Raw genomic sequence first — 27,006 nt, forward strand, 5'->3', positions numbered from 1 at the left:
CCTGGAGGTGGAGGTTGCAGTCAGCCGAGATCGTGCCATTGCATTCCAGCCTGGGCAACAAGAACGAAACTGTCTCAAAAAAAAAAAAAGGGTGGGGCGGTTTCACCATGTTGCCCAACCTGGTCTTCAGCTCCTGGGCTCAAGGAATCCACCCTTCTCAGCCTCCCAAAGTGCTGGGATTACAGATGTGCGCCACTGTGCCCAGCAGACCCTCTCTTCTTCTGTGTGTACTCTTTCAGGGCAATATTATCCACTCTCACCACCTCATATTGCACCTATATGCTGATGACACGAAACCAGTCCTGATCTTTCATGTATAGAACCATCTCCTGGACAGCTCCAGATGACTTACAGACACCTCAAACTCAACATACCTAAAACTGAAGTCATCTCCATGCCCTTGCCACTTTCCCCAAATCTGAACGACTTTCAATATTTGCTATTTCTATAAACCAAACTCCTACTTCTCAGCTTGCCAAGCAGGAAACCTCAGAACAATACTTTTTTCCTTCTTACTGATATATCCAATAAGTCACCATGTTTTGTCAATTCTGCCTCTTAGTATCTATCAAATTCACCCATTTCTCTCTACTGCCATTGACACTATCTAAGTCAGGGACTTAGCAAAGCTTTTTGTAAAGAGCCTTATAGCAACTATTTAGGCTCTGTGGCCTAAACAGTCTATGTCAGAACTGGTGTCAGTCATAATCCCAAAAGACACAATCCTGAATGTTGAAATCCTGAAAGATCAAAATCTCTAAAGTCTAAAACCTCTAATATCTAAAATCCTGAAAATTACAAACCCAAAATATTAAAATCCTGGAAGTTGAAAGCCAAATTCTAGGGAAGAAATTAGCACATTTTTGATGTACATGGGGTAGCTGTATCATGTTAGGTGAAGTATTTTCTTGCTATTGTCTTTACATGGAAATTGTGTATAGTTTACACATATGGGTGTGAAGTTGAAAAGGTCTGAATTTTTGGACTTAATTTTAGGTGTGAGCTTGACTGGATTAAGAAATATCTAGAAATCTGGTAAAGTATCATTTTAGGTGTGTCTGTGAGCATGTTTCCAGAGGAGATTAGTGTATGAGTCAGAGCGGACTAGATGGGAAAGATCTGCCCTCAGTGTTGGCATGCACCATCTAATCTGCAGGAGGCCCAGAGAGAACATATCCAGAAGGTGAACTGGATTCTCTGGGAGCTGGGACAGGCTTTTCTTCTGCTGCCTTGGATGTTAGAACTCCAGGCTCACCAGTCTTTGGATTCCAGCACATACTTACACCAGCAACCACCCAGATCCTGAGGCTTTCAGCCATGGACTGGGAGTTACACCATCAGCTTCCCTGGTTCTCAAGGTAAAAATGTAGAAACTTAATAAATGAAGTGATGTACATCTGCATTTGTGAAAGATAAAATTTCTTGAGATCTTGACTCTTTGGGTGACTGCACGTGTGGTAGCTGGCCCATGTGGTTTTTGATGGATCTCATCAAAAGGCTCAGGTTGTCTATCATGGTATTTCAGATGATGATCACAGTTAATAAAGTAGAGTTCACACAATTACCAGCCATAGTGATACATGTTTGTACTTCACTTTTTTTAACTCTTTATTTTTTTTTAATTTTCATTTTTTACTTACAGGGTCTCGTTCTATCTCCCAGGCTAAGACAGAGTGGCATGATCATAGTTCGCTGCAGCCTCCAACTCCTGGGCTCAAGTGATCCTCCCACCTCAGCTTCCATATCTGGGACTACAAGTACATACCACCACACCTGGCTAAGTTTTAAATTTTGTGTAAAGACAGGGTCTTGATTTTTTGCCCAGGCTGGTCTCGAACTCCTGGCTTCAAGTGATCCTCCTGCTTTGGCTTTCCAAAGTGCTGGGATTACAGGCAGGTGCCACCATGCCCAGCCTTGACCTCCTTCTATTATTATTATTTTTTTTTTGAGACAGGGTCTCACTCAGTTGCCCAAGCTAGAGTACAGTGATGTGGTTACAGCTCACTGCAGCCTCGGGTGATTTTCCCCACCTTAGCCTCCAGAGTAGCTGGGACTACAGGCACACACCACCATGCCTGGTTAACTTTCTGTATTTTTGTAGTGATGGGGTTTCACCATGTTGCCCAGGCTAGTATCCTGAGCTCAAGTTATCCTCCTGCCTCAGCCTCCCAAAGTGCTGGGATTACAGGCATGAGCTCCCGGCCGACCTCCTTTTTTTTGTTTGCTTTTTGAGACGGAGTGTCGCTCTTGTTGCTCGGGCTGGAGTGCAATGGTGTGATCTTGGCTCGCTGCAACCTCCACCTCCTGAGTTCAAGTGATTCTCCTGCCTCAGCCTCCTGAGTAGTTGGGATTACAGGCGCCTACCACCACACCCAGTTAATTTTTTATATTTTCAGTAGAGACAGGGATTCACCATGTTGGCCAGGCTGGTCTCGAACTCCTCACCTCAGGTGATCCGCCTGCCTCAGCCTCCCAAAGTGCTGGGATTACAGGCGTGAGCCACCACGCCCAGCCAATGACCTACTTTATGAATACAGTTCATCTGCTCATAACTGTTGTACCTGTGCAACTGTCATTAGTATACCTGAGTATGCTTATAAAAATGTTACTATTGCCTATTTTATTGTTTAAAGTGACTTATGGGCCGGGCGCGGTGGCTCAAGCCTGTAATCCCAGCACTTTGGGAGGCCGAGACGGGCGGATCACGAGGTCAGGAGATCGAGACCATCCTGGCTAACACGGTGAAACCCCGTCTCTACTAAAAAATACAAAAAACTAGCCGGGCGAGGTGGCGGGCGCCTGTAGTCCCAGCTACTCAGGAGGCTGAGGCAGGAGAATGGCGTAAACCCGGGAGGCGGAGCTTGCAGTGAGCTGAGATCCGGCCACTGCACTCCAGCCTGGGTGGCAGAGCGAGACTCCGTCTCCAAAAAAAAAATAATAATAAAGAAATAAATAAATAAATAAAGTGACTTATGAAGCATTCTGTTGTGTGTTTATGTTTTTTGAATAAATCCTCCTTTTTTTTTTGAGAGTTTTTCTTGTGAAACTCATATCCATGAGAAAAGGGAAACAATGAGCCCTGTGATTGCATTATCCTGCTGCTATAGGCAGTTTCCAGGCTGTAGAGCACAGGAGGAAGAATCAAAACTGAGTCCAGCAGTTTCCCTGAGTTAAGGGGAGAAAGACTAGTATTCTCAGAGGCTGAAAAGGCTGTAATTTGCAGGACAGAGTATTGGAGAGACAAATCTCAGAGACTGAGCCCTGGAGATGTGTAGAGGGAACTCATGAAGTTGCTGGCTGAGTACTAATCTGTGCATGCATGGGGAGAAAGTCCACCAGAGTGGAGAAAAAACTACTGGAAAGGAGCAGGCCAAACAATTCCCAAAGCTCATATAAGCTTGCAATTGCTTTCCCATCAAGCAGTGAAGAGGGAATTGGGTGGAATGGTTGGAAGGTTATCATGTAAGCAGTGAGGCTAAATTAGCCTTAGCCTACGATTATTCCGGACCATCCTATCAAACCTAGAAGGATTTAAACTGACAAGTAATTTAACTGCACACCAGAACAAAGTCCAAGACTATATAAAAAAATACAACAAAATCCAAAACTCTATAAAAATTACCGAGCAAGGAGTTAGGAAAATATGATCTATAATCAGGAGAAATATTAGAAACAGAGAAAGAGGACAAATATGATGGAATTAGAAGATAAATACCTTAAGACTGCTATAAAACATCTTACAAATTGTCTGGGCAAGGTGCTGTAATCCCAGCACTTTGGGAAAACGGGGTGAGAGGACAGCATGAGCCCAGGGGTTCGAGACCAGCCTGGCCAACATGGTGAAACCCCATCTCTACTAAAAATACAAAAATTACCTGGGCGCAGTGGCAAGCACCTGTAATCCCATCTACTTCGGAGGCTGAGGCAGGAGAATCACTTGAATCCAGGGGGCGGAAGTTGCAGTGAGCCAATATCGCACCATTGCACTCTAGCCTGGGCAACAGAGCAAGACTCTGACTCAAAAAAACAAACCAAAAAATTAAAAATTAAAAAAATTTAAAAATTTTTTAAAAATTAATTTTTTAATTAATTTTTTTTTTTTTTAGTTAATTTTTTTATAAAAAGTAGCTAGCACCTGCGGTCCTAGCTACTCTGGATGCTGAGGCAGGAGGTTCCCTTAAACCGAAGAGTTCGAGGCTCTTGGGTTTAAGATCTCTCAATTGAACCCCAGTCTGGGTGACAGTGAGACTCTATACCCAATAATTTTTTTTTTTTTTTTTTTTTTTTTTTTTTTTTGAGACGGAGTCTTGCTCTGTCACCCAGGCTGGAGTGCAGTGGCCGGATCTCAGCTCACTGCAAGCTCCGCCTCCCGGGTTTACGCCATTCTCCTGCCTCAGCCTCCCGAGTAGCTGGGACTACAGGCGCCCGCCACCTCGCCCGGCTATTTTTTTGTATTTTTTTTAGTAGAGACGGGGTTTCACCGTGTTAGCCGGGATCGTCTCTCGATCTCCTGACCTCGTGATCCGCCCGTCTCGGCCTCCCAAAGTGCTGGGATTACAGGCTTGAGCCACCGCGCCCGGCCAATTTTTTTTTTTTTTTGAGACAGAGTCTCATGCTGTCACCCAGGCTGGAGTGCAGTGGCACAATCTCAGTTCACAGCAACCTCCACCTCCTGGGTTCAAGCAATTCTCCTGCCTCAGACTCCCAAGTAGCTGGGATTACAGGCACCCACCACCATGCCAGCTAATTTTTGTATTTTCAGTAGAGATGGGGTTTCTCCATGTTGGTCAGGCTGGTCTCAAACTGCTGACCTCAGGTGATCCGCCTGCTTTGGCCTCCCAAAGTGCTGGGATTACAGGTGTGAGTCACTGTGCCCAGGACCCAATTATAACTTTTAAAAATCTTCTGAACTTACTCAAGAATATAGAGGATTTTTTAAAAGACCCAAATGCAATTTTTAGATATAAACTACACAGAATCTGAAATTATACACTATCCTACTTGATAAAATTACCAGAAAATTAGAGATTGCAAAAGAACAGGTAAGTGAACTTAAAGCCACAGCAACAGAAACTGTAAAAAGGGAAGCAGGGAAAGCAAAAATGCTGGAAAAAAGAAAAAGAAAGAATACAGCTTCAGTGACCTGTGAAGGAACAGTTTAAAACACATGAAATTGTAATTTCTTCTTTTTTTTTTTTTGAGATGGAGTATCACTCTCACCCAGGCTGGAGTGCAGTGGCATGATCTCAGCTCACTGCAAGCTCCACCTCCCGGGTTCACACCATTCTCCTGCCTCAGCCTCCCGAGTAGCTGGGACGCCTGCCACCATGCCCAGTTAATTTTTTTGTATTTTTAGTAGAGACAGGGTTTCACTGTGTTAGCCAGGATGATCTTGATCTCCTGACCTCGTGATCCGCCAGCCTCGGCCTCCCAAAGTGCTGGGGTTATAGGCGTGAGCCATCCCACCCAGCCTGAAATTGGAATTTCAAAAGAAGAGAATGGAAGTGGGGAAGGGAGAGGAAAAACATTCTAAAAATAATGCTGAAGATCTTCCAAATATAATGAAAACTACAAACCCATGGATTCAAGCTCAATGACCTCAAAGCAGAAGAAATATAAAGAAAAAAGCATGTTAAAGCATATCATTTTTAAATTGCTCAAAACTAGGGAAAAAGAGAAATTTTTAAAACCAGCCAGAATAAACAATACATATTAAGTACTGGGGATCACAAATAAGAATTTCAGCAGATTTTTGCCAAAAACTATGCAAGCCAGAAGGCAATGGTACAACATAGTACTAAAGTGCCAAAAGTGGCTGGGCACAGTGGTTTACAACCGTAATCCCAACACTTTGGGAGGCTGAGGCGGGCAGATTACTTGAGGTTCGGAGTTTGAGACCTGCCTGGCCAACATGGTGAAACCCTATGTCTACTAAAATTACAAAAAAATTAGTCTGGCATGTTGGTGCTCGCCTGTAGTCCCAGCTACTTGGGAGGCTGAGGCAGGAGAACTGCTTGAACCCAGGAGGTGGAGGTTGCAGTGAGCCAAGATCAGGCCACTGCATGCCATCCTGGGGAAGAACACAAGACTCCATCTCAAAAAAAAAAAAAAAAAGGCCGGGCGCGGTGGCTCAAGCCTGTAATCCCAGCACTCTGGGAGGCCGAGGCGGGCGGATCACGAGGTCAGGAGATCGAGACCATCCTGGCTAACACGGTGAAACCCCGTCTCTACTAAAAAAAATACAAAAAACTAGCCGGGCGAGGTGGCGGGCGCCTGTAGTCCCAGCTATTCGGGAGGCTGAGGCAGGAGAATGGCGTAAACCCGGGAGGCAGAGCTTGCAGTGAGCTGAGATCCGGCCACTGCACTCCAGCCCGGGCGACAGAGCGAGACTCCGTCTCAAAAAAAAAAAAAAAAAAAAAAAAAAAAAAAAGAAGTGCCAAGAGAAAACACAAAACTATCAACCTAGAATTCTGAATTCTGTATCTCTTCGTTTTTGGAATTCTGTATCTCATGAAAATATTTTTCCAAAAATTAATTCAAAATATTTTTCAAATAAAAGAGCTAAGGAAATGTTATCACCAGCAGATCTGTAGTAGAAAAAATGTGAAAAGAGGCTCTTTAGGTAGGAGAAAAATTATAAAACCATATTAGGTTTTATAATTTCAAAACCATATTAGGACATTCTATATCATATATTGGAACATTATACAAAAATAATAATGATGAATTGTGTGTCTTAGGACATATGTAGATATAAATGCATGACGAAGGCAGGGCGGGGAAAAGTGGAAACATACTGTTGCAAGGTTCTGATGCTATACTTGAACTAGTGTAGTATTATTTTAAGGTGAAGCAACCACTAAAAAAGATACAGTTTTTAAAAATCAACATGTACCCTATAAATATGCCTACTAGGTATCCATAGAAATAAAATATTTTTTAAAGTCTGTAAAGATCAGTAAGTAAAATACCAATAATCTAACTGAAAAAAATAAGAGAAACGCTTTGAATAGACAGCTCACAGAAAAGGAAACATAAGTAGTCAATAAACCTATGGAATGTTCTTCAACTTCACTCATAAGATTAATTCAAATTAAATACAACGTTAAAATTACTTATATATAATATATATTTTATATATATATTTTTTATATATATATACACATACACTTTTTTTTTTTTTGAGATGGAGTTTCGCTCCTGTCATCCAAGCTGGAGTGCAGTGGCATGATCTTGGCTCACTGCAACCTCCACCTCCCAGGTTCAAGCGATTCTCCTGCCTCAGCCTCCTGAGTAGCCGGGATTACAGGTGCCTGCCACCACACCGAGCTAATTTTTATATTTTTAGTAGAGACAGGGTTTCTCCATGTCTGACCTCAGGTGATCTGCCCACCTCAGCCTCCCAAAGTGCTGTGATTACAGGCATGAGCCACCACACCCGGCCATGTAAAAATTATTTTTTAAAAATTTAAGAAAAATTATTTTGAGGAAGATCAATAAATTTGATAACATACTGCAACAGTAAGAGCATAGGAAACCAGATACTCTCATACATTTCCGGGAGGAATGTAAGTTAGTAGTCTTTATGACAGGCAATTTTACGTTATCTGTTAAAATTTAAATGCCTATATATTCTTTGACATAGTAATGTGTTCCAACAAACAGTCACTGTGTCATTATACTAGCAAACGACTGGAAAACTAAAGGTATTGGAATATTTCTTGAGGGGAGCTCTGGGAAAATAAATAAATATCTAAATATATGTATAGAAATAGTCAACTTATTAAATTATGTCATATTAATATATTGGAACAGCATGCAAATGTGACAAAAATTATATAGCATTTTCTCTCTCCTTCTCTGTTTGCCTCTCCCTCTCTCTCTCTCTCTCCATATATATATATATGTGTGTATATATATATATATATATATAAAATGTAGAATGTATTAATATGGACGCTTTAAGAGGCTAAGGTGGGCAGATCACTTGAGGTCAGGAGTTCAAGACCAGCCTGGCCAACATGGTGAAACCCCATTTCTACTAAAAATACAAAAATTAGCCAGGCATGTTGGCACGTGCCTATAATCCCAGCTACTCAGGAGGCTGAGACAGGAGAATTGCTTGAACCCGGGAGATGGAGGTTGCAGTGAGCTGAGATCGCACCACTGCACTCCAGCCTGGGTGACAAAGTGAGACTCCATCTCAAAAAACAAAAAGAAAAGAAAAAAAAAAAAAAATATATATATATATATATAGAGAGAGAGAGAGAGACAGAGAGAAGCAGCAACATGATCCAGTAGTATAGCATCATTTTGCAGTCAAAGTGCCTGGGTTTGAATCCAGGCTCTGTAAGGTATGTACTTGCTGAGTAATCTTGGGCAAGTTAGTCAACCGTCCTCTGCCTCAGTTTCTTTGGCAAACTAGTGAAAATACAGGATTTCATGAGTATTAAAAGAATTAATTTAGGCCAGGTATGGTGGCTCACACCTGTAATTCCAGCACTTTGGGAGGCTGCAGCAGGTGGATCACTGAGGTCAGGAGTTCAAGACCAGCGTGGTCAATATGGCAAAACCCCGTCTCTACTAAAAATACAAAAATTAGCCGGGCGTGGTAGCATGTCTGTAATCCCAGCTACTCGGGAGGCTGAGGCAGGAGAATTGTTTGAACCTGAGAGGTGGAGGTTGCAATGAGTTGAGATCGGGCCTTTGCATTCCAGACTGGGCAACAAGAGTGAAACTCTGTCTCAAAAAGAAAAAAAACAAAAAGAAAAATTAGCTGGGCATGGTGGTGGGCGCCTGTAATCCTAGCTACTAGGGAGGCTGATGCAGGAGAATCACTTGAACCCAGGAGGTGGAGGTTGCAGTGAGCTGAGATCGCATGCCACTGCACTCCAGCCTAGGCAACAAGCATGAAACTCGGTCTCAAAAAAAAAAAAAAAGATTTATGTAAGGCATTTTAAAATAACACAGATACATAATTAGTATTCATTAATTGTTGGAATTTAAAAAAAGGGCCAGACACGGTGGCTCACGCCTATAGTCCCAGAGCTTTGGGAGGCAGAGGCGGGTGCATCATTAAAGGTCAGGAATTGGAGACCCGCCTGTCCAATACAGTGAAACCCCATCTCTACTGAAAACACGAAAAAATAAATAAATAAAATTAGCTGGGCATGGTGGTGGGTGCCTGTAATTCTAGCTATTTGGGAGGCTGGGACAGGAGAATTGCTTGAACACGGAAGGTGGAGGCTGCAGTGAGCCAAGATGGCACCACTGCACTCCATCCTGGGCGACAGAGGGAGCCTGAATCTAAAAAAAAAAAAAAAAAAGTTTGGGCATGGTGGCTCATGCCTGTAATCCCAGCACTTTGGGAGGCCGAAGCAGGGGGATCATTTGAGCCCAGGAGATTGAGATCAAACTGGGCAACATGGTGAAACCTATGTAAAAACAAAAATGGTAAGAAAAAAAGAATAGAAAGGAAGGAAGGAAGGATGGGAAGGAAAGAGAAAGAGGAAAAGAAAGATGGATGGATGGAAGGAAGAATGGGAGGGAGGGAGGGGAAAGAAGGTCTTCGCAATACATTACTAAGTGATAAAAGCAAGATCCAGAGCAGCACAGTACGTCACCTTGTGTATGAATAATAAACTATATAGGCCGGGTGCGGTGGCTCATGCCTGTAATCCCAGCACTTTGGGAGGCCGAGGCGGGTGGATCACCTGAGGTCAAGAGCTCAAGACCAGCCTGGCCAACACGTTGAAAACCCATTTCTACTAAAAATTCAAAAAATTAGCTGGGCGTGGTGGTGGGCACCTGTAATCCCAGCTAGTTGGGAGGCTGAGCAGGAGAATCGCTTGAACCTGGGAGCCTAAGGTTGCAGTGAGCCAAGGTCGTGCCATTGCACTCCAGCCGGGGCAACAAAAGCAAAATTCTGTCTCAAAATAAACAAACAACTACATAAATGTATGTCTGCAAAAGTAGGGACTACCTCTGAGAAGCTAAACAAGAAATGTCTAACACTGAATCCTTTAAAAAAAAGACCCTAGAAGCTGTGGGACAAAGAAAGAAATGTACTCTCCTCTTCATATTTTTTTTGAGACGGAGTCTCACTCTGTCACCAGGGTTCAAGCAACCTCTGCCTCCCAGTTCAAGCAATTCTCCTGTCTCAGCCTCCCGAGTAGCTGGGACTTCTCTGGGAAGCTAAACAAGAAATAGTCTAATACTGAATCCTTTAGAAAAAAAGACCCTAGAAGCTGTGGGGCAGAGAAAGAAATGTTCTCTCCTCTTCATGTTTTTTTTTCTTTTCTTTTTTTTTTTTTTTAACACGGAGTCTCACTCTGTCACCAGGGTTCAAGCAACCTCTGCCTCCCAGGTTCAAGCAATTCTCCTGTCTCAGCCTCTCGAGTAGCTGGGACTACAGGCACCCACCACCACACCCAGCTAATTTTTGTATTTTCAGTAAAGACAGGGTTTCACCATATTGGTCAGGCTGGTCTTGAACTCCTGACCTCAGGCGATCCATGCTCCTCGGCCTCCAAAAGTGCTGGGATTACAGGCGTGAGCCACAGCACCCAGTCTAATTTCTGTATTTTTAGAAGAGATGGGTATGTGGTGGGTGAGCCAAGATCGTGCCACTGCACTCCAGGCTGGGCGACACAGCAAGACTCCATCTCAAAAAAAAAATACAAAAATTAGCCAGGTGTGGTGGTGCGCACCTGTAATCCCAGCTACACAGGAGGCTGAGGTAGAAGAATCATTTGAACATAGGAGGCAGAGGTTGTAGTTAGCCACGATCATGCCACTGCTCTCCAGCCTGGTGACAAGAAGACAACTCCGTATCCAAAAAAAAAAAAAAAAAAAAAGAAAAAAGAAAAAAAGAATTAGTAATAAGCACTTATAAACTCAGGAAAATGTGAATTTCAAACATAAGTATCATGCTCAGTAAAAAAGAGGCAAACCAATTCAATTTTTTAATAAACTGTGTTTCTTTCCAGAATTACCATAGTGATCAATTTTTCTTGGATCTTGCAGCCTCCTCTGGTCTTTATTGTGACCTACTTTTGTAACTCTTACTCTTTGCCTTTCTTCCATTTATCTTTTCATGACCTCACAGATAGCTTCCTCTATTTACAGTAAACCACGTTTTGACAGAATATTCTTATGTGTGTTTCTTTTCCAAAGCTCTTACTGTGTTTATCAAATTTTTTATTTATATTAGGTGACAAATCAGCGTTTGATTTCAGTCAACATCTTAATACATGTTTAAAACACAAATATTTGCGGATGTTGCATATGCATGTATATACACAAACACAAATTATCTTCTCAAAGTATATAAAAGCTATTCTTGTATTTTAAGAACCAATCATATATTTCAAAAATAATATTACTGCAAGCATACTTAAAAATCACACACAAAGTGTGATTTAAAATGAATTTTCTATATAAGCTCCTGAGTCAGTCTGAGGCCCTGTCACTTACTGGCTATGTTACTTTGCTTAAGTTATATAATATAACCTCCCTGAACCTCAGTTTCCTCATCTGTAAACCCATGCTAATAATAGGATCAAACATTGGGATATTATTACAGAAGAGTGAATTAGGTAAAAGACATTTCAAACAATCTCAGATTCATAGTAAGTGCTTAAAAATATATATTAACAGCCAGGCACGGTGGCTCATGCCTGTAATCCCAGCACTTTGGAAGTCCGAGGTGGGCAGATCCAAGGTCAGGAGTTTGAGGTCAGCCTGACCAACATGGTGAAATACCGTCTCTACTGAGAAAAAAAAAAAAAAATTAGCTGGGCATGGTGGTGGGTGCCTGTAATCCCAGCTACTCAGAAGGCTGAGGCAGGAGAATCACCTGAACTTAGGAGGCGGAGGTTGCAGTGAGCCAATATTGCACCACTGCACTCCAGCCTGGGCAACAGAGTGAGACACCGTCTCAAAATAAATAAATATTAACAATGTTATCATAACATTACTAATATAATTAATATTATAAAATATAAGTTATTAAAATACAAAGTAGTAAAAGCACATAAAGTGAAAGACTAGTTGGCAATGAGTTGTCTACAAAGTAAGTGCTATGGCTAATTTTTGGCCGGGCAAGGTTGCTGACACCTGTAATACCAGCACTTTGGGAGGCCAAGGTGGGAGGATCACTTGAGCCCAGGAGTTCAAGACCAGCCTAAGCAACATGGCAAAACCCTGTCTCTACAATAAACAAACAAACAAAATTATCTGTCCATGGCAGTGTGTGCCTGTGGTCCCAGTTACTTGGGAGTCTGAGGTGGGAGGATCACTTAAGCCTGGGAGGTTGAGGCTGCAGTGAGCCGGAACTGTGCCACTGCACTCCAGTCTGGGCGACAGAATGAGACGCTGTCTCAAAAAAAAAAAAAAAAAAAAAAGACTAATTTTTAAAAAATGAAACTAATCGGCCGGGCGCGGTGGCTCAAGCCTGTAATCCCAGCACTTTGGGAGGCCGAGACGGGCGGATCATGAGGTCAGGAGATCAAGACCATCCTGGTTAACACGGTGAAACCCCATCTCTACTAAAAAAATACAAAAAACTAGCCGGGCGTGGTGGCAGGCGCCTGTAGTCCCAGCTACCCGGGAGGCTGAGGCAGGAGAATGTTGTAAACCCGGGAGGCGGAGCTTGCAGTGAGCTGAGATCTGACCACTGCACTCCAGCCTGGGCGAAAGAGCGAGACTCCATCTCAAAAAAAAAAAGAAACTAATCTAAAACCTTATAATTAAACAAAGTATACAATTAGAACTGATTATATTCCATATTATTTTAAAATTAAATTAATTCAAGTCAGAGCTTTAAAAATTAAGAAATTTTATTTTTGAAAAGAACATGCAAACATAAATGGAAAAGGAACGTCATATTGTTTATCTTATTCTTCAAAGGACTATTTATTGTCTTTATATCAGATGCTCCTTTTTTTCTTAATTTGTTTTCCAATTCGGGCCACAAAAAATTCCAATGAATAATATGAGAGCAATAATCATTATCCTACGCAATGGATCTCAAGTTATTTAATCCCTGGAAAAAGGTCATAACATTTTCTATTATCCATCACCATAAAATATATGCAGAAAACTCTTTAAGTAACTACTTGGAGCTACACTATTCCAAACTCTCCTTTGTCTTATAACGGTACCTTAAAAAAATTCAGGTGGGGCGCAATGACTCATGTCTGTAATCCCAGCACTTTGGGAGGCTGAGGGGGGTGGACCACGAGGTCAAGAGATCAAGATCATCCTGGCCAACATGGTGAAACCCCAACTCTACTAAAAATACAAAAATTAGCTGGGAGTGGTGGTGTGCTCCTGTAGTCCCAGCTACTCAGGAGGCTGAGTCAGGAGAATTGCTTGAATCCAGGAGGTAGAGTTTGCAGTGAGCTGAGATCACGACCCTGCACTCCAGCCTGGGCGACAAAGAGAGATTTCGTTTTCCAAAAAAAAAAAAAATCAAAGACTGGAATTTCAAAGAAGCTGAGACAACAATCTTGAAGAAATACAACTCCTCACTTATCTAATGGATCAGAATCACTGGGAAACTTACCCTGGGAAATGTAGAAATCTGCATTTTTAAACAACCCCCGAGTTTGTACACTTGTCTTTGTTTATCTCTGAGATAGGGTCTTGACCCATCACCCAGGCTGGAATGCAGTGGTGCAAACACAGCTCACTGCAGCCTCAGCCTCCCAGGCTCAAGTGATGCTCCCACCTCAGCCTCCCTAGTAGCTAGAACTACAGGCACATGCCACCATGCCCAGCTAATTTTAGCTAGAACTATAGGCATATGCCACCATGCCCAGCTAATTTTTGATTTTTTTTTTTTTTTTTTGCAGAAACAGGGTCTCACTATATTGCCCAGGCTGGTCTCCAACTCCTGGGCTCAAGGGATCCTCCCGCCTCAGCCTCCCAAAGTGCTAGGATTACAGGGGTGAACAGGGGTGAACACCTGGCCATATACTGTCATTTCAAGTGTAAGTGAGGAATAATGAAACAGAAAGGGTTAATTTAAAATTTTCTGGGTGGTGAATCTTGAGCAAATTTCAATGAGGGGAGAAACATTAAGTAGTAGGGAGGAGTGAAGCAGTAAAGCCAAGACAAAGGAATGGTATATGTAAGAGAACTCAGTTTCGAAAGATGTTTCAGCATCCTAGGCATATATAAGTAACCATACCTGTACCAAATAAGCAGCTGAGGCACAGGAGATAGGCAAGACTGCCAACCAAAACTTCTTAGAAAAACACCAGGCTTTCATTGTTTAATTCTTCGCCCAGTTTCTAGGGGAAAGGCTTTCTATACAAGCCTCCAATGCAGTACAATACTAATTGACAGAGCAGAGGACCCAAACAACTGAAGCAAAGGAGGGTACTTTTGTTTTCAATAGATAACAAGGATCTTAAAAAAAAAGGAAAAGGGGCTGAGCAAGGTGGCACTTTGGAACTTGAGCCCAGGAGTTCGAGACCAGCCTAGACAATATAGTGAGACCCCGAGTCTTAGGGAAAAAAAAGGAAAAAGGTTAAAAAGCCATCTTGTTTTTTGTACTGGATTATTACAAACATTTATAAACACAGAAGTTTCATATAAGGGAGGCTTAGGCCAGGTGTGGTGGCTCACACCTGTAATCCCAGCACTTTGGGAGGCCAAGGCGTGTGGATCACCTGATGTCAGGAGTACAAGACCAGCCTGGACAAGACGGTGAAACCCTGTCTCTACTAAAAATCCTAAAAAAATTAGCCAGCATGGTGGCGGGCGCCTGTAATCCCAGCTACTCCAGAGGCTGAGGCAGACAATTGCTTGAACCCGGGAGGCGGAAGTTGCAGTGAGCGGAGACTGCACCACTGCACTTCAGCCTGGGCGACAGAGCAAGACTCCGTCAGGAAGCTTTCTTTCAGAACAGCTAACCAAAAAATTATGCAAATTTAGAGTGAAAAAATGTAAAACAAGAAATTTAAAGCATTACAAGATTAATTTTAATGTAACTGGTCAGTTTGCACATCTGTAAAATGACAGTTTGAAACCAGGTGATTTCTAACATCCAGTCTGCTTCAAAGTCTAAAATTCTATGATACTCAAATTCCTAAACTTTGATTTAAATAAACTAGGTTTAAAAACTAAAATCTAAGCTTATTCTGATAATTCAAACAACTCTGAAATGTTAGGATATCAATATCCCATAAACGATTCAGCAGTACTGTTTTCAGACTTCGTTAGTATGTGTCCAGAACAAATAAAGAGCAAAAATAGCTATTTTCTCTTACTTTGACTGCTAATACTAATAGCATACAAAATAGCTACTCACTGAGAAGGCATCATAAAAGGCTCTATTGTTACAGAATCCTAAAAGTCTCATGAAAATAAGAGAAACATCATCAGCTAACATCATCAGGCCAAACACAGCTCACTGAAAATTTTAAATTCATAAATACTTAGATTAAATGAAAAATTCGAGATATTTATCTATCACGCAAAACAGGTTAGCACTGCTTCACAATCTGAACATCACCGTACAGCTCCTTTGGTTAAACAGAAAAAAACTTCCCATGGTACTCTTTCCTCCTAATTCTGCCATTCTTACTATGCACAATGCGTATTTTCCATGTACTGTGAGAGAGATGCACTACACAGAATTATCCATGGGGATAAAATTTTATCTACACTGAAATTTAATGTGGGATAAGTAAGCTTACCATAATGGAGTTTTACACAGAATGTGTATTTCTCAATGTAAAATGATTTTGTGAAGTAAAGGGGAAAAATAGAGGAAGTTTGTTTCCTTAGAGCCTCCATAATTACGCACTTTATTCTTAAAATAAGGGACTGGTCTGCAGGATTAACAAATCTTACAATTCAAAGACAGATAAACATCGGAAGGACAAAAGAAGTAAGCAAAATAAAAACGATTACCATTAAAAACTCTTCCCTTGGCAGTTTTCAGAGAGGGTTAAAAAAAAAAAAAAAACTCTTCCTGATTGTCAGGCTGAACCTGCTGTCACATTTGCCATTTTTATAAACCCACTAGTCTGATCAAGAGCCCTATCTTTAAGAATAACTTCTAAACCATGCATTTTTAGAGTTAATGAGGTAATAATACTATAGTATTACAGTTGTAGCTCAACAACTGTTAAGATACTACAGATCAGTAATCCAGAAGATAATTAAACTTTATCAGCAAAGTAGCAACCACACCCCTTAAAAACAACTCACACTGTGCTCCGTTAACTTCCATAAAGGGAATTTCGCTGAAAATCGATTACTTCATTGCTTGAAACTAGCACGTTTGTTTTGGAATTACAGCAAGGTTTTGTAAACACTGTCTCACGGTAAAGCTAATGACTTTACCTCTTTCCGAAACAATCAGTTTCAGGGAAGGCACCATATATTACGGTGAAACTGGGTCTTAGTTTACATAGCGATTAATTATTTTAAAAATTAACTTCCACTGTGCATTGCAAGAATTAAAGCCGTTTTAAAAACTCAACCAAAGCCCAATGACAATATATTACTCTAGAAAAAGTGTGTCCTTTGGGTTCTAAGAAAGGCATTAAATGGGAATTTAATATTAAAATATAATTCAATGGCTAAGTCTCTAGTTTCCCCCAATCACTTAATTTTTCAAAACCCAGAAAGGGCCTGTTTGAGGGTATTGTGAAAACCTGTGGAAAGAGAGGCTTTGGAGGGGAACGGCCGAATTAAAATAAATGCAGAGAGCAAAGAGAACTCCGAGTTCTTTGAACTCCCCCAGGCTGAACAGGACGAGAGGGAACCTTACCTGCCAGCGGCCATAGGTGAGGAGGACCATAGAAATGGGGATGGCGGTGCCGGACATGGCATGAGTGGAGGGCATGCTGTACTCGGAGTTGTAGAAGACCTCTAACTTGACCACGGGCGGCGAGGCGGGCCGCGGCCAGCGGATGATGTCCTTGGTGCACTGGCCCAGGTACATGACCAGCACCCAGATGACCACGAGCCTCCGGCCCACCAGAGGGTCCAGGTTCCAGATCCAGAAGGGGAAGAACAGGATGTAGAAGAGTTCGTTGCCCAGCTCCGTGCCGAAGCAGAACAGGCAGTAGAGCGGCCAGTTGCTCACGCGGGCCAGCTGGCCCTCCTCGCCCGTCAGCGAGTTGCGGCGCAGGGCGCCCGCGCGCCGCGGCGAGGCCGGGCCCAGCTCGGCCGCCAGCCCGTTCCGCACGCCGTTGGGGGAGCCGCCGCCGTCCGGCTTGGCGGGGCACTGATTGCGGTCGCTCCCGGGCGGCTGGGGTCCTCCGGGCGCCCCCGGCGGCCGCCCTCGCAGTCGAGGGTCTCCGGCGAGGGGCGCCTCCGCCTTCTCATCCTCCCTTGGATCTGCTGAGCGGCGCGGCGGCGCTTCCACCCCGCACAGCCGCTGAAAACGGGCCACTTTCTGCGGGTCCTGCAGACGGCCAACCAGCTGGGCCAGGCGCTGCCTCAGCGACATGATAACAGAACCCCCGGGAAGGCTGGCCGGCCCCCGGCACAGCCCCGAACTGTCCCCGCGCTCTCGGCCAGCAGCAGCAGTACCGGCACCGCGCTCTACCCGCCGGAGTGCGCCGGGTGACGGCGCCACAGGCCGCTGCGGCCGCCGCGCGCCCTCGCGCGCCCCTCCCTCTCTGCGCGCGCCCCGCCACCGCCCGCGGCCTCGGCGCGCGCGCCGCGCCGCGCCGCGCCCCGCCCCGCCCCGCCCCGCCCCGCCCCCGCCCGGGATCCCTGAGGGGCCGGGCTGCGAGGTTCAGCCCTGAGCGCATCCGGCGGCTGCTTGGCGTTGAGGATCGGCAGGCGGCCGCTTTGAGGTCCCCGGTAATAACCACCAGCAGGCGTCGCGGCGTGTTTCCCTGCTCTACCTTCAGCCCTTCTTCCACGCGGGCTAGTGTCGCCGGATTCCCTCAGCCAGACGTTGACTTGAAGAGGCCACGATCCTGGTGCCAGCTTGTGCAATGCCTGTGACCAAGCAGCCGGACATTCTGCGGGCACAGAACCAAATGGTGAATGATCAATGAAGGCGAAGCAACCACCACGAGTCCGGAATCATTCGACTCAAGTAATTAACAAGTAATTACAGAGCTGTCCCAGGCGACTGATGTTCGGAAAACCACGTGCCAATTGACCAGTGTTGGCAAGACTACATGTAGATCCCAAGACAGAGCCAGGTGATATTAACAGGTGTGGTCTGCAAAAGAAAACCCAGCCACCTACAAATTCAAAATACTGTATCATTTATCAAATATTTTGGTATATGTTAAGGGAGCACAGGTGTTCTTGACTTAAGTGTAAAATTTCCTTTTCATAGATTCTAATACCTAGAGGGCTTGCACAGAATAAATGTAGAGGATGAATGCAGTATATAGATTTTTAAGTTTGATAACGTTAATTTAGACGCTTAACTTCCCTGTCTCACAAGTTACCAACTTGACTTCTAGCTAGAGCAGTTTATAAGGTCTCTGGATTCCTCAGGTCAGGTGAATGTCTTTTATGTATATCTGGAGAGAGAGAGATGAGACAGAGTCTCGCTATATTGCCCAGGCTGGTCTCCAACTCCTGGGCTGAAGTGATTCTCCTGCCTTGGCCTCCCAAAGTGCTGGGTTTACAGGCGTGAGCCACCACACCCGGCCATGGTCAGGTGAAGGTCTGTAATTAAAGAATGTGAACTACTTCCAAGAAACAGGCTTGAAATTGCCCCATGCCTTTAAGACACCAGAAATGTTTTCCTTCAGGCGTGGTAGTTAATGCCTGTAATCCCAACACTTTGGGAGGTCGAGGAGGGAGGATGGCTTGAGTCCAGGAGTATGACAACAGCCTGGGCAACGTAGGGAGACCCCACCTCTACAAAAAATGAACAAAATTAGCCGGGCAGGGCTGGGCGCAGTGGCTTACGCCTGTAATCCCAACACTTTGCGAGGCCTAGGCGGGCGGATCACCTGAGGTCGGGAGTTAAAGACCAGCCTGACCAACATGGAGAAACCCCCTCTCTACTGAAAATAAAAAATTAGCGGCGGGGTGGCACATGCCTGTAATCCCAGCTACTGGGGAGGCTGAGGCAGGAGAATTGCTTGAGCCCTGGAGGCGGAAGTTGTGAGCCGAGATCGCGCCATTGCACTCCAACCTAGGCAACAAGAGTGAAACTCTATCTCAAAAAAAAAAAAAAAAAAAGCCAGGCATGGTGGCCCACACCTGTAGTCCCAGATAACTAGGAGACTGAGGCAGGCGGATTGTTTGAGCCCGGGAGGTCAAGGCTGCAGTGAGCCCTGATTGTGCCATTGCATTCCAGCCTGGGTAACAGAGTGAGACCCTATCTCCAAAAAAAAAAAAAAAGAGAAAAATATTTTCATTTCCCGGGGACAGGTACTCTCCTCCTCCCACTCCACTTGCTAGGCTGTGGCCACAGAAATAGGAATAAATCATCACCCATGCTCTCAAGCTGTTCACAGTATAAAAGGGAGATAAAGACAGGACTACTTCTAGAGTACGGAGCAGATGGCAAGTGTAAAACAGAGACATAAACAGCATACCTTGGAAAGGAGAAGGACAAGTTTGACTAGGAACGGAAGAAAGGTGTTAGGAGGTGATCCTGTTGAGCTGGATTGTTTTACAGAGCAAAATATGGATAGGTGAAGAAGCCCATTTTGGGAAGAGAAAGTGAAAGAAGATAGTGATAGGCAAAAATGTATTTGGTAAACAATAGTCCATAGAGACCAGGTGCAGTGGCTCACTCCTTTGATCCCAGCACTTTGGGAAACTGAGGTGAGAGGATCACTTGAGGTCAGTGGTTTGACACCAGCCTAGGCAACATGGCAAGACCCTATTTCTACAAAAATATTTTCTAAAAAATTAATGGGGGCCTGGTGCAGTGGTTCATGCCTGTAATCCCAGCACTTTGGGAGGCCGAGGCTGGTGAATCACTTGAGGTCAGGAGTTTGAGACCAGCCTGGCCAACATGGTGAAATCCCATCTCTACTAAAAATACAAAAATTAGCCGGGCATCGTGGCAGGCGCCTGTAATCCCAGCTACACAGGAGGCTGAGGCAGGAGAATTGCTTGAACCTGGGAGGTGGCAGTTGTAGTGAGCCAAGATTGTGCCACTGCACTCCAGCCTGGGCAATAGAGCTAGACTCAGTCTCAAAAATAAAGAAAAATTAAAAAATTAGCTGAGTGTGATGGCACATGCCTATAGCCCTTGCTACTCTTAAGGCTGAGGTGGAAAGATTGCTTGAGCCCAGGAGTTAGAGGTTACAGTGAGCTACAATTTGTACCACTGCACTCCAGCCTGAACAGCAGAGTAAGACCTTGTCTCAAACAGTAAAAATTTAAAAATGAAAAAAAAAAAGTAGCTTATAGCATAGAGTAGCAAGGGTGATTGGAAGTGGGATTACAAAGGGAGGATAGTATTAGGTTGTAAATCCTTGAATACCACAGGGATTTAATTTTGTAGACAGTGGGAGCCATGGAAGGCTTTTAGGCTAGGGAGTGACACCATTAGAACTGTGTTTTAGAAGGATAACTGGGAAAGAAATCAAAGACGAATTGTCAGAGGTCAGAGAGTGAAGGCTAGGTAAATAATTAGAAGATTATTGTAGTCATCAGGTGAGAAACAATGAGAGCCTGAACTAGGACCTTGGTCCTGGGGGGTTGGAAAGGAGGGGATAGATTTGAATGAGATTTTGGAACTAGGAAAAAATTAAAATGTTTCATTTGAATTCAAAGGACTACTAGTCCATTCCTGGTTGGAACAAACTTGTGTCTAATTTTTTTTTTTTTTTTTTTTTTTTTTTTTTGAGACAGAGTCTTGCTCTGTCACCAGGCTGGAGCACGGTGGTGCGATCTCAGCTCACTGCAACCTCTGCCTCCTGGGTTCAAGTGATTGTCCTGCCTCAGCCTCCCGAGTAGCTGGGATTACAGGCACCTGCCACTACACCCAGCTAATTTTTTGTATTTTTAGTAGAGACAGGGTTTCACTGTGTTAGCCAGGATGGTCCCAATCTCCTGACCTCGTAATCTGCCTGCCTCAGCCTCCCAAAGTGCTGTGATTACAGGCAGGAGCCACCAAGCCCGGCCAACCCTTGTATCTAATATTGAAGCATTAGCAATGTAGTGAAGGAGAGAAAACATGAGAAAAATATACAAATATATTCAAAGGAGGTGTAAAGCCAGGTATACTAAACAGCTCTGGAAAATGAGACAAAGTAATCACTCCATGGAGTAAGCAGAGAGGTGGCATTGGATTCTCTGTGAATGGTTCTGTGAAACAGATGATTCGTTGGCATTTGAAGACAAGGAGCATCTTGGTTTATAGAGAGAAGGGGAGAACAGCGTCAGGCTGAGGGATTGTGTATGTGCTTTTCTGTCAAAATAATTTGTTTACAAGGGAATTATTCAGATTCATCTGAAGAATTTCCTATTCTAGGGATTGTTTATCCCAGAGATGGCAGAGAAAGAGGAAAGTATGTAAAACAAAGTAGAGGTGATCATTATATCACATGGCTGATTTATGAGTCCTTTAGCACTGGTATATTTTGTCAGAATGCAATATTCTCTTTAACAGTAGTGGGAACAAAGATGATAGAGAAATGGAAATTTTACCTATAACTGCACTAAACAGGAAAAATAATACAAGCTGATAGAACTTGAAGGAGCTGACACTGGTGCAATAAATCATTGTTAATGAGCGGGACATGGTCTTACCTACATACCAAAGAGCCATGGTATAAAGAATAGTAGTTTGGGTGGTTTCTATCCATATTCCCTCTGAAATTTTCCTAATAGAATACCTTAAAATTTAATTGAAGTTTAACTATAGGCCAGGCACCATGGGTCATGCCTATAATCCCAAAATTTTGGGAGGCCAAGGCAGGAGAATTGCTTGAGGCCAGGAGGTCAAGACCAGCCTGGGCAATGTAGTGAGACCCTGCCTCTAAGAAAAAGAAAAAAGTAAAAAGAAAACAAAAAAAAATTAACTATATTAAAAGATTCAAATATAAACATTCTACGGCAAGTATTTTTATCACAAAGTGTAACATTTTAATTTTTTAAATTTTTGTTTATTTTTTCCATTCTCTCAGAATCTGAATAAACATTTTTTTGAAGAAAAAATATTGCTGCCAAGTAGGGATATACTACCTGGGTGTGATTCAGTGTCTTTCCTGCAAAAGCCAAATAAAGATATCCCATGATATGAGAACTGTGTCATATCCATGCTTCATAATTAACATGTTGATTTTCTTATATCCTTCTCTGTGCTTGAGTTTATTTTTATTTTTATTTTTATTTGAGATGGAGTCTTGCTCTTTTGCCCAGGCTGGAGTGCTGTGGCGTGATCTTGGCTCACTACAACCTCCACCTCCTGGTTTCAAGCAATTCTCCTGCGTCAGCCTCCCAAGTAGCTGGGATTACAGGAATGTGCCACCACACCCAGCTAATTTTTGTATTTTTAGTGGAGACGCAGTTTCGCCATGTTGGCCAGGCTAGTCTTGAACTCCTGACCTCGTGATCCACCCGCCTCAGCCTCCCAAAGTACTGGGATTATAGGTGTGAGCCACCTCGCCTAGCCCTCAGTTTAATTTTATACATTAGTAAAATTTTTTTGACATAGATATTCTATAAAGGTAAAATGTTGCTGTCATTTCTAATGTAACTTTCATAAAAGTAGTAAGGAAACAATATGCAGTCTTAGCTAACTTGGACATTTTACCTTCCATAGGCAAATTAAATTTGTACCTTATTATGTTGGATTGAGATAAATCACTGATTCAACTACTTTTATAATGAGGTCAAAGAACTTTATCTTTAGAAATATACATTCTAAGTAATCTATGTTTACAACTATTTTACTTAACAAAATTATAATATTCATTTTAAACTGAATATTTATTGTCATTAACTTGTTTTCTTTTGCCTATCTGGAACCTAATTTAATTTTTTATTATTAAATGATAAAATGTATATATTGCAAACTATTTGCCATAAATTGTTAATATTATAGATTTTTTTTTCTTTGAGACAGTCTCACTCTGTCACCAGGTTGGAGTGCAGTGGTACAATCTTGGCTCACTGCAGTCTCCACCTCCCGGGTTCAAGCGATTCTCCTGCCTCAGCTTCCCAAGTAGCTGGGATTACAGGCTTGTGCCACCATGCCCAGCTAATTTTTGTATTTTTAGTAGAAACGGGGTTTCACTATGTTGGCCAGGATGGTCTCGATCTCCTGGCCTCATGATCCACCCACCTTGGCCTTCCAAAGTGGTGGGATTACAGGCATGAGCCACCGTGCCCAGCCCATTATAGAATTGTTTTATTTTTATTTTTTTAGGGACCAGGTCTCACTATGTTGCCCAGGCTGGTCTTGAACTCCTGGCCTTAAGCAATCCTGCCTCACCCTCCCAAGTAGCTGGGATTATAGGTTCAAGCCATAGCACTCGGCTGTTACTAGAATATTTGTGATATGTCGATATCAGTAATAGTACATTATGGGCATCAATAAATATTCATTATGAATAAGTTATTTTTGAAAAATTAAACCTATGTTAATTAAATTCTTTATATATACACCTAATGATTTTATCCTGCATCTTTGATTAGTTTTATTATATTTCTCAAAAATAGGATTTCCTGTGAATTCTCAATCTCTGTGATAGCACAAATGTAAATAAAATGTGTGATGTATATTAATAAAATTTTATCATTAATGGATAATGAGTTTTCTATCTTCTAAGGTTTTTATGCCTCAACGTTTGAATCACCTTCTCCCAAGGTAAAATTCTAAGGGAAAGTACCTTACACAGAAATGGTCTAAAAGTATCCCAGGCAAAAAGCAAAAATAGAACAAAATAAATGAATGATAATAAATGGGCCCATCACCTGCTTTATTTCTAGCCCACATAGGCTGAGCTGACCGTGGAATTCTTCCTTACCATAGAGACCATTTATACTGTTTTCCTTTACCCAAACTCTGTAATATTTTTTAAGAAAATTACTCCCTAAGACGTTTTTCCTCTTTCTTTGTTAACAGTTCTCTTCTCAGTCCTATTTTTCTTGTTCTTAAAATCTGACTGGGCCGGGCATGGTGACTCACACCTGTAATTCCAGCACTTTGGGAGGCCAAGGCAGGCGGATCACCTGAGGTCAGGAGTTCGAGAGCAGCCTGACCAACATGGAGAAGCCCCCGTCTCTACTAAAAATACAAAATTAGCCGGATGTGGTGCTGTATGCCTGTAATCTCAGCTACTTGAGACTGCGGCAGGAGAATGGCTTGAACCTGGGAGACGGAGGTTTCGGTGAGCCCAGATCACTCCATTGCACTCCAGCTGACCCATCTGACTTCCGGTCCATGCTGAGCTCACTCAAACTGCAGCCATGTCTGGGGACGACATGATTTTTGATCCTACTAAGAGTAAGAAGAAAAAGAAGAAGAAGCCTTTTATGTTAGATGAGGAAGGGGATACCCAAACAGAGGAAACTCAGCCTTCAGAAATGAAAGAAGTGGAGCCAGCGCCAACTGAGGACAAAGACTTGGAGCTGATGAAGAGGACAGTAGGAAAAAATATGCTTCTGATGATCTAGATGACTTGAACTTCTTTAATCAAAAGAAAAAGAAGAAAAAAACTGAAAAGATATTTGATATTGATGAAGCTGAAGGTGTAAAGGATCTTCAGATTGAAAGTAGTGTTCAAGAATCAGCTGAACCAGAGGATGACCTTGACATTATGTTTGGCAATAAAAAGAAGAAAAAGAAGAAGGTCAAGTTCCCAGATAAGGATGAAATACTAGAGAAAGGTGAGGCTCTGGAAGATGAAGACAGCAAAAAAGATGATGGTGTGTCATTCAGTAATCAGGCCCTGCTTGGGCAGGCTCAGAAAGAGACTACACATATGAGGAGCTACTGAATCGAGTGTTCAACATCCTGAGGGAAAAGAATCTAGATATGGCTGCCAGGGAAAAAAGGAAATCTGTCATGAAACCTCCACAGGTCGTCCGAGTAGGAACCAAGAAAACTTCTTTTGTCAACTTTACAGATATCTGTTAACTATTACATCATCGGCCCAAACATCTCCTTGCATTTTCATTGGCTGAATTGGGTACAAGTGATTCTATAGATAGTAATAACCAACTTGTAATCAAAAAAAGATTCCAACAGAAATAGAGAAAATGTCTTGAGAAGATATATCAAGGAATATGTCACTTGTCACACATGCCAATCACCAGACGCAATCCTGCAGAACGACAGGCGACTCTATTTCCCACAGCGTGAAACTTGTCATTCTAGATGTTCTGTTGCCAGTATCAAAACTGGCTTCCAGGCTGTCACTGGCAAGTGAGCACAGCTCCGTGCCAAAGCTAACTAATTTGCTAATCACTGATTTTGCAAAGCGTGTTGTGGAGATGTGGCTGGACAGGTTTGCCATTACCGTGGATATACCATTGTATTAAAAACAAGATAAAAAGCTGCCAAGTTGTTTGGTGAGTAGTTGGTTGGTCTGCAATCCTTGCAAGATGCTGATGCTCAAGCTGTTGACATACTCATTGCCTACTTAGCAACTATCAGAGAAACGTGATATGGGGTAAGGAAGTGCTTTTTTAAAATCGTTCATAGACTTCTGTAAAATGCAAGGTAAATTAAAGTTATTATAACAGTGAAAAAAAATCTGATTGATGCCTTTTTTCGCCCCAACAATGATTGGAAATATAGATGTCTTACTGGTTCAAAAGATTTTTTTTTTTAAGTTCAGGTCTTGAAATCTCCAGTCACATCTGCACATTCACCATTTAGACATCTTAGTAGGTGTTGATTTGCCCCTAATATTTTGATGTTTATAATAATGAATATACTGGAGAAAATTCTCAATCAGAATGGAATATTCTAAGTGTTACAACTCTTTTAGAATTTGCCCATCAGACTTTACGGTGCTTACCAGAAAGCTCCCCCGGCCACCCTGCAAAAAAAGAAAATGGAATATTCTAGTTAATTAAATTTTCTGAAGAATGTAAACTTTTAATAAACTTTAGTCCTTGGTGAAAATCATTATAAAATGTGTTTAATATATTTTTGAATACCCATTTTTGTAAGTATACTACAATTTACAGCCCTTTTGCATATTTTTTGTTTTGTTTGTTTGTTTGTTTGTTTATTTAGAGACAGGGTTTCACCATGTTGCCCAGGCTGGTCTCCAACTTCTGAGCTCAAGCCATCCACCGGCCTCTGCCTCCCAAAGTGGTGGGATTATAGGCGTGAGCCACCAAACACTACCCATCTTAACCTTTTTAACAACCTATCATTTTTGTGTGTAGATATTCGAGGACTTTCATGACTTTTAAGATCAAGATGAGAAACAGACTCAAAGATTTGTGGAGCTGGAAGGGGCTTAGAGGTCATCTTCTTAATTTTCTCATTTTATGAGAGTCACTCAGTTTATTAATGTGATATTTGCCGACTGTGCTAGGTTCTTGGAGATGCAATGTTAATAAGATATAGCTCCTGCTTTCAAGATGCTTGTGTCAAATAGTCTTTGAGAGTGCCATCCTTCTAGGTTCCAGATTAGACCACGTGTTGTCTTTTTAGCTTTCCTTCTCTGAATTCCCTCACCCATTCTTCATTCCCACTGCTACCACCCTAACCTAAGTTCAGTTAAGACAAGGAAGGAGTATTCTAGGAAGTGATTCAAGATTTCTTTGTTATAAAGTGAGATTTCAGAAGTCATAGTTGAATCTATACAAGAAACCTATAACGGCTGCTTCAAATAAAACAAATTCTATGTTTAGCTTTTTGGTCCATTATAATCACTTCCTACCCTAGCAATTCATGCTTATTTCCTATGGGAACAAGGACCCAGCCTTGTCCTCCAGTCAGACTTGTCTTTTCATTCATAGACTACCTACATCACTAACTCAAGGCTTCTTTCCCCTACCTGGAACAATGGCTTTCTATCCTACCTAACTATATCATCCCCCGTATTTAAGGTTTGTATCTTTCATATCATACCGAAGAAA

General features: G+C 42.5%; 1 protein-coding gene, 1 long non-coding RNA gene and 1 pseudogene across 3 annotated transcripts in view; 2 read left to right on the top strand and 1 right to left on the bottom strand.

Moving 5' to 3' along the window:
• The window catches only part of SGPP1 (sphingosine-1-phosphate phosphatase 1), a 48,199-nt gene extending 30,597 nt beyond the window's left edge, over positions 1-17,602 (bottom strand). For both annotated transcript variants that reach the window (XM_077941131.1, XM_015143868.3), the window contains exon 1: positions 16,790-17,602. In XM_077941131.1, coding sequence (XP_077797257.1) covers positions 16,790-17,473 — 684 coding nt within the window. In that variant the 5' untranslated portion in view covers positions 17,474-17,602. The remainder of the gene's footprint in view (positions 1-16,789) is intronic.
• On the top strand, positions 1,594-17,642 carry LOC144330287 (uncharacterized). Its single transcript, XR_013396326.1, has 3 exons — positions 1,594-2,043; positions 13,353-13,674; positions 14,870-17,642. It is a non-coding gene; the product is annotated as an uncharacterized LOC144330287 (long non-coding RNA).
• Positions 17,643-24,062: 6,420 nt separating this feature from the next.
• Positions 24,063-25,625, top strand: LOC706546 (eukaryotic translation initiation factor 2 subunit 2 pseudogene; annotated as a pseudogene).
• The last annotated feature ends 1,381 nt before the right edge of the window (positions 25,626-27,006 follow it).

The sequence above is a fragment of the Macaca mulatta genome, chromosome 7, assembly GCF_049350105.2.
Source record: "Macaca mulatta isolate MMU2019108-1 chromosome 7, T2T-MMU8v2.0, whole genome shotgun sequence".
In the NCBI taxonomy this organism is placed as follows: Eukaryota; Metazoa; Chordata; class Mammalia; order Primates; family Cercopithecidae; genus Macaca; species Macaca mulatta.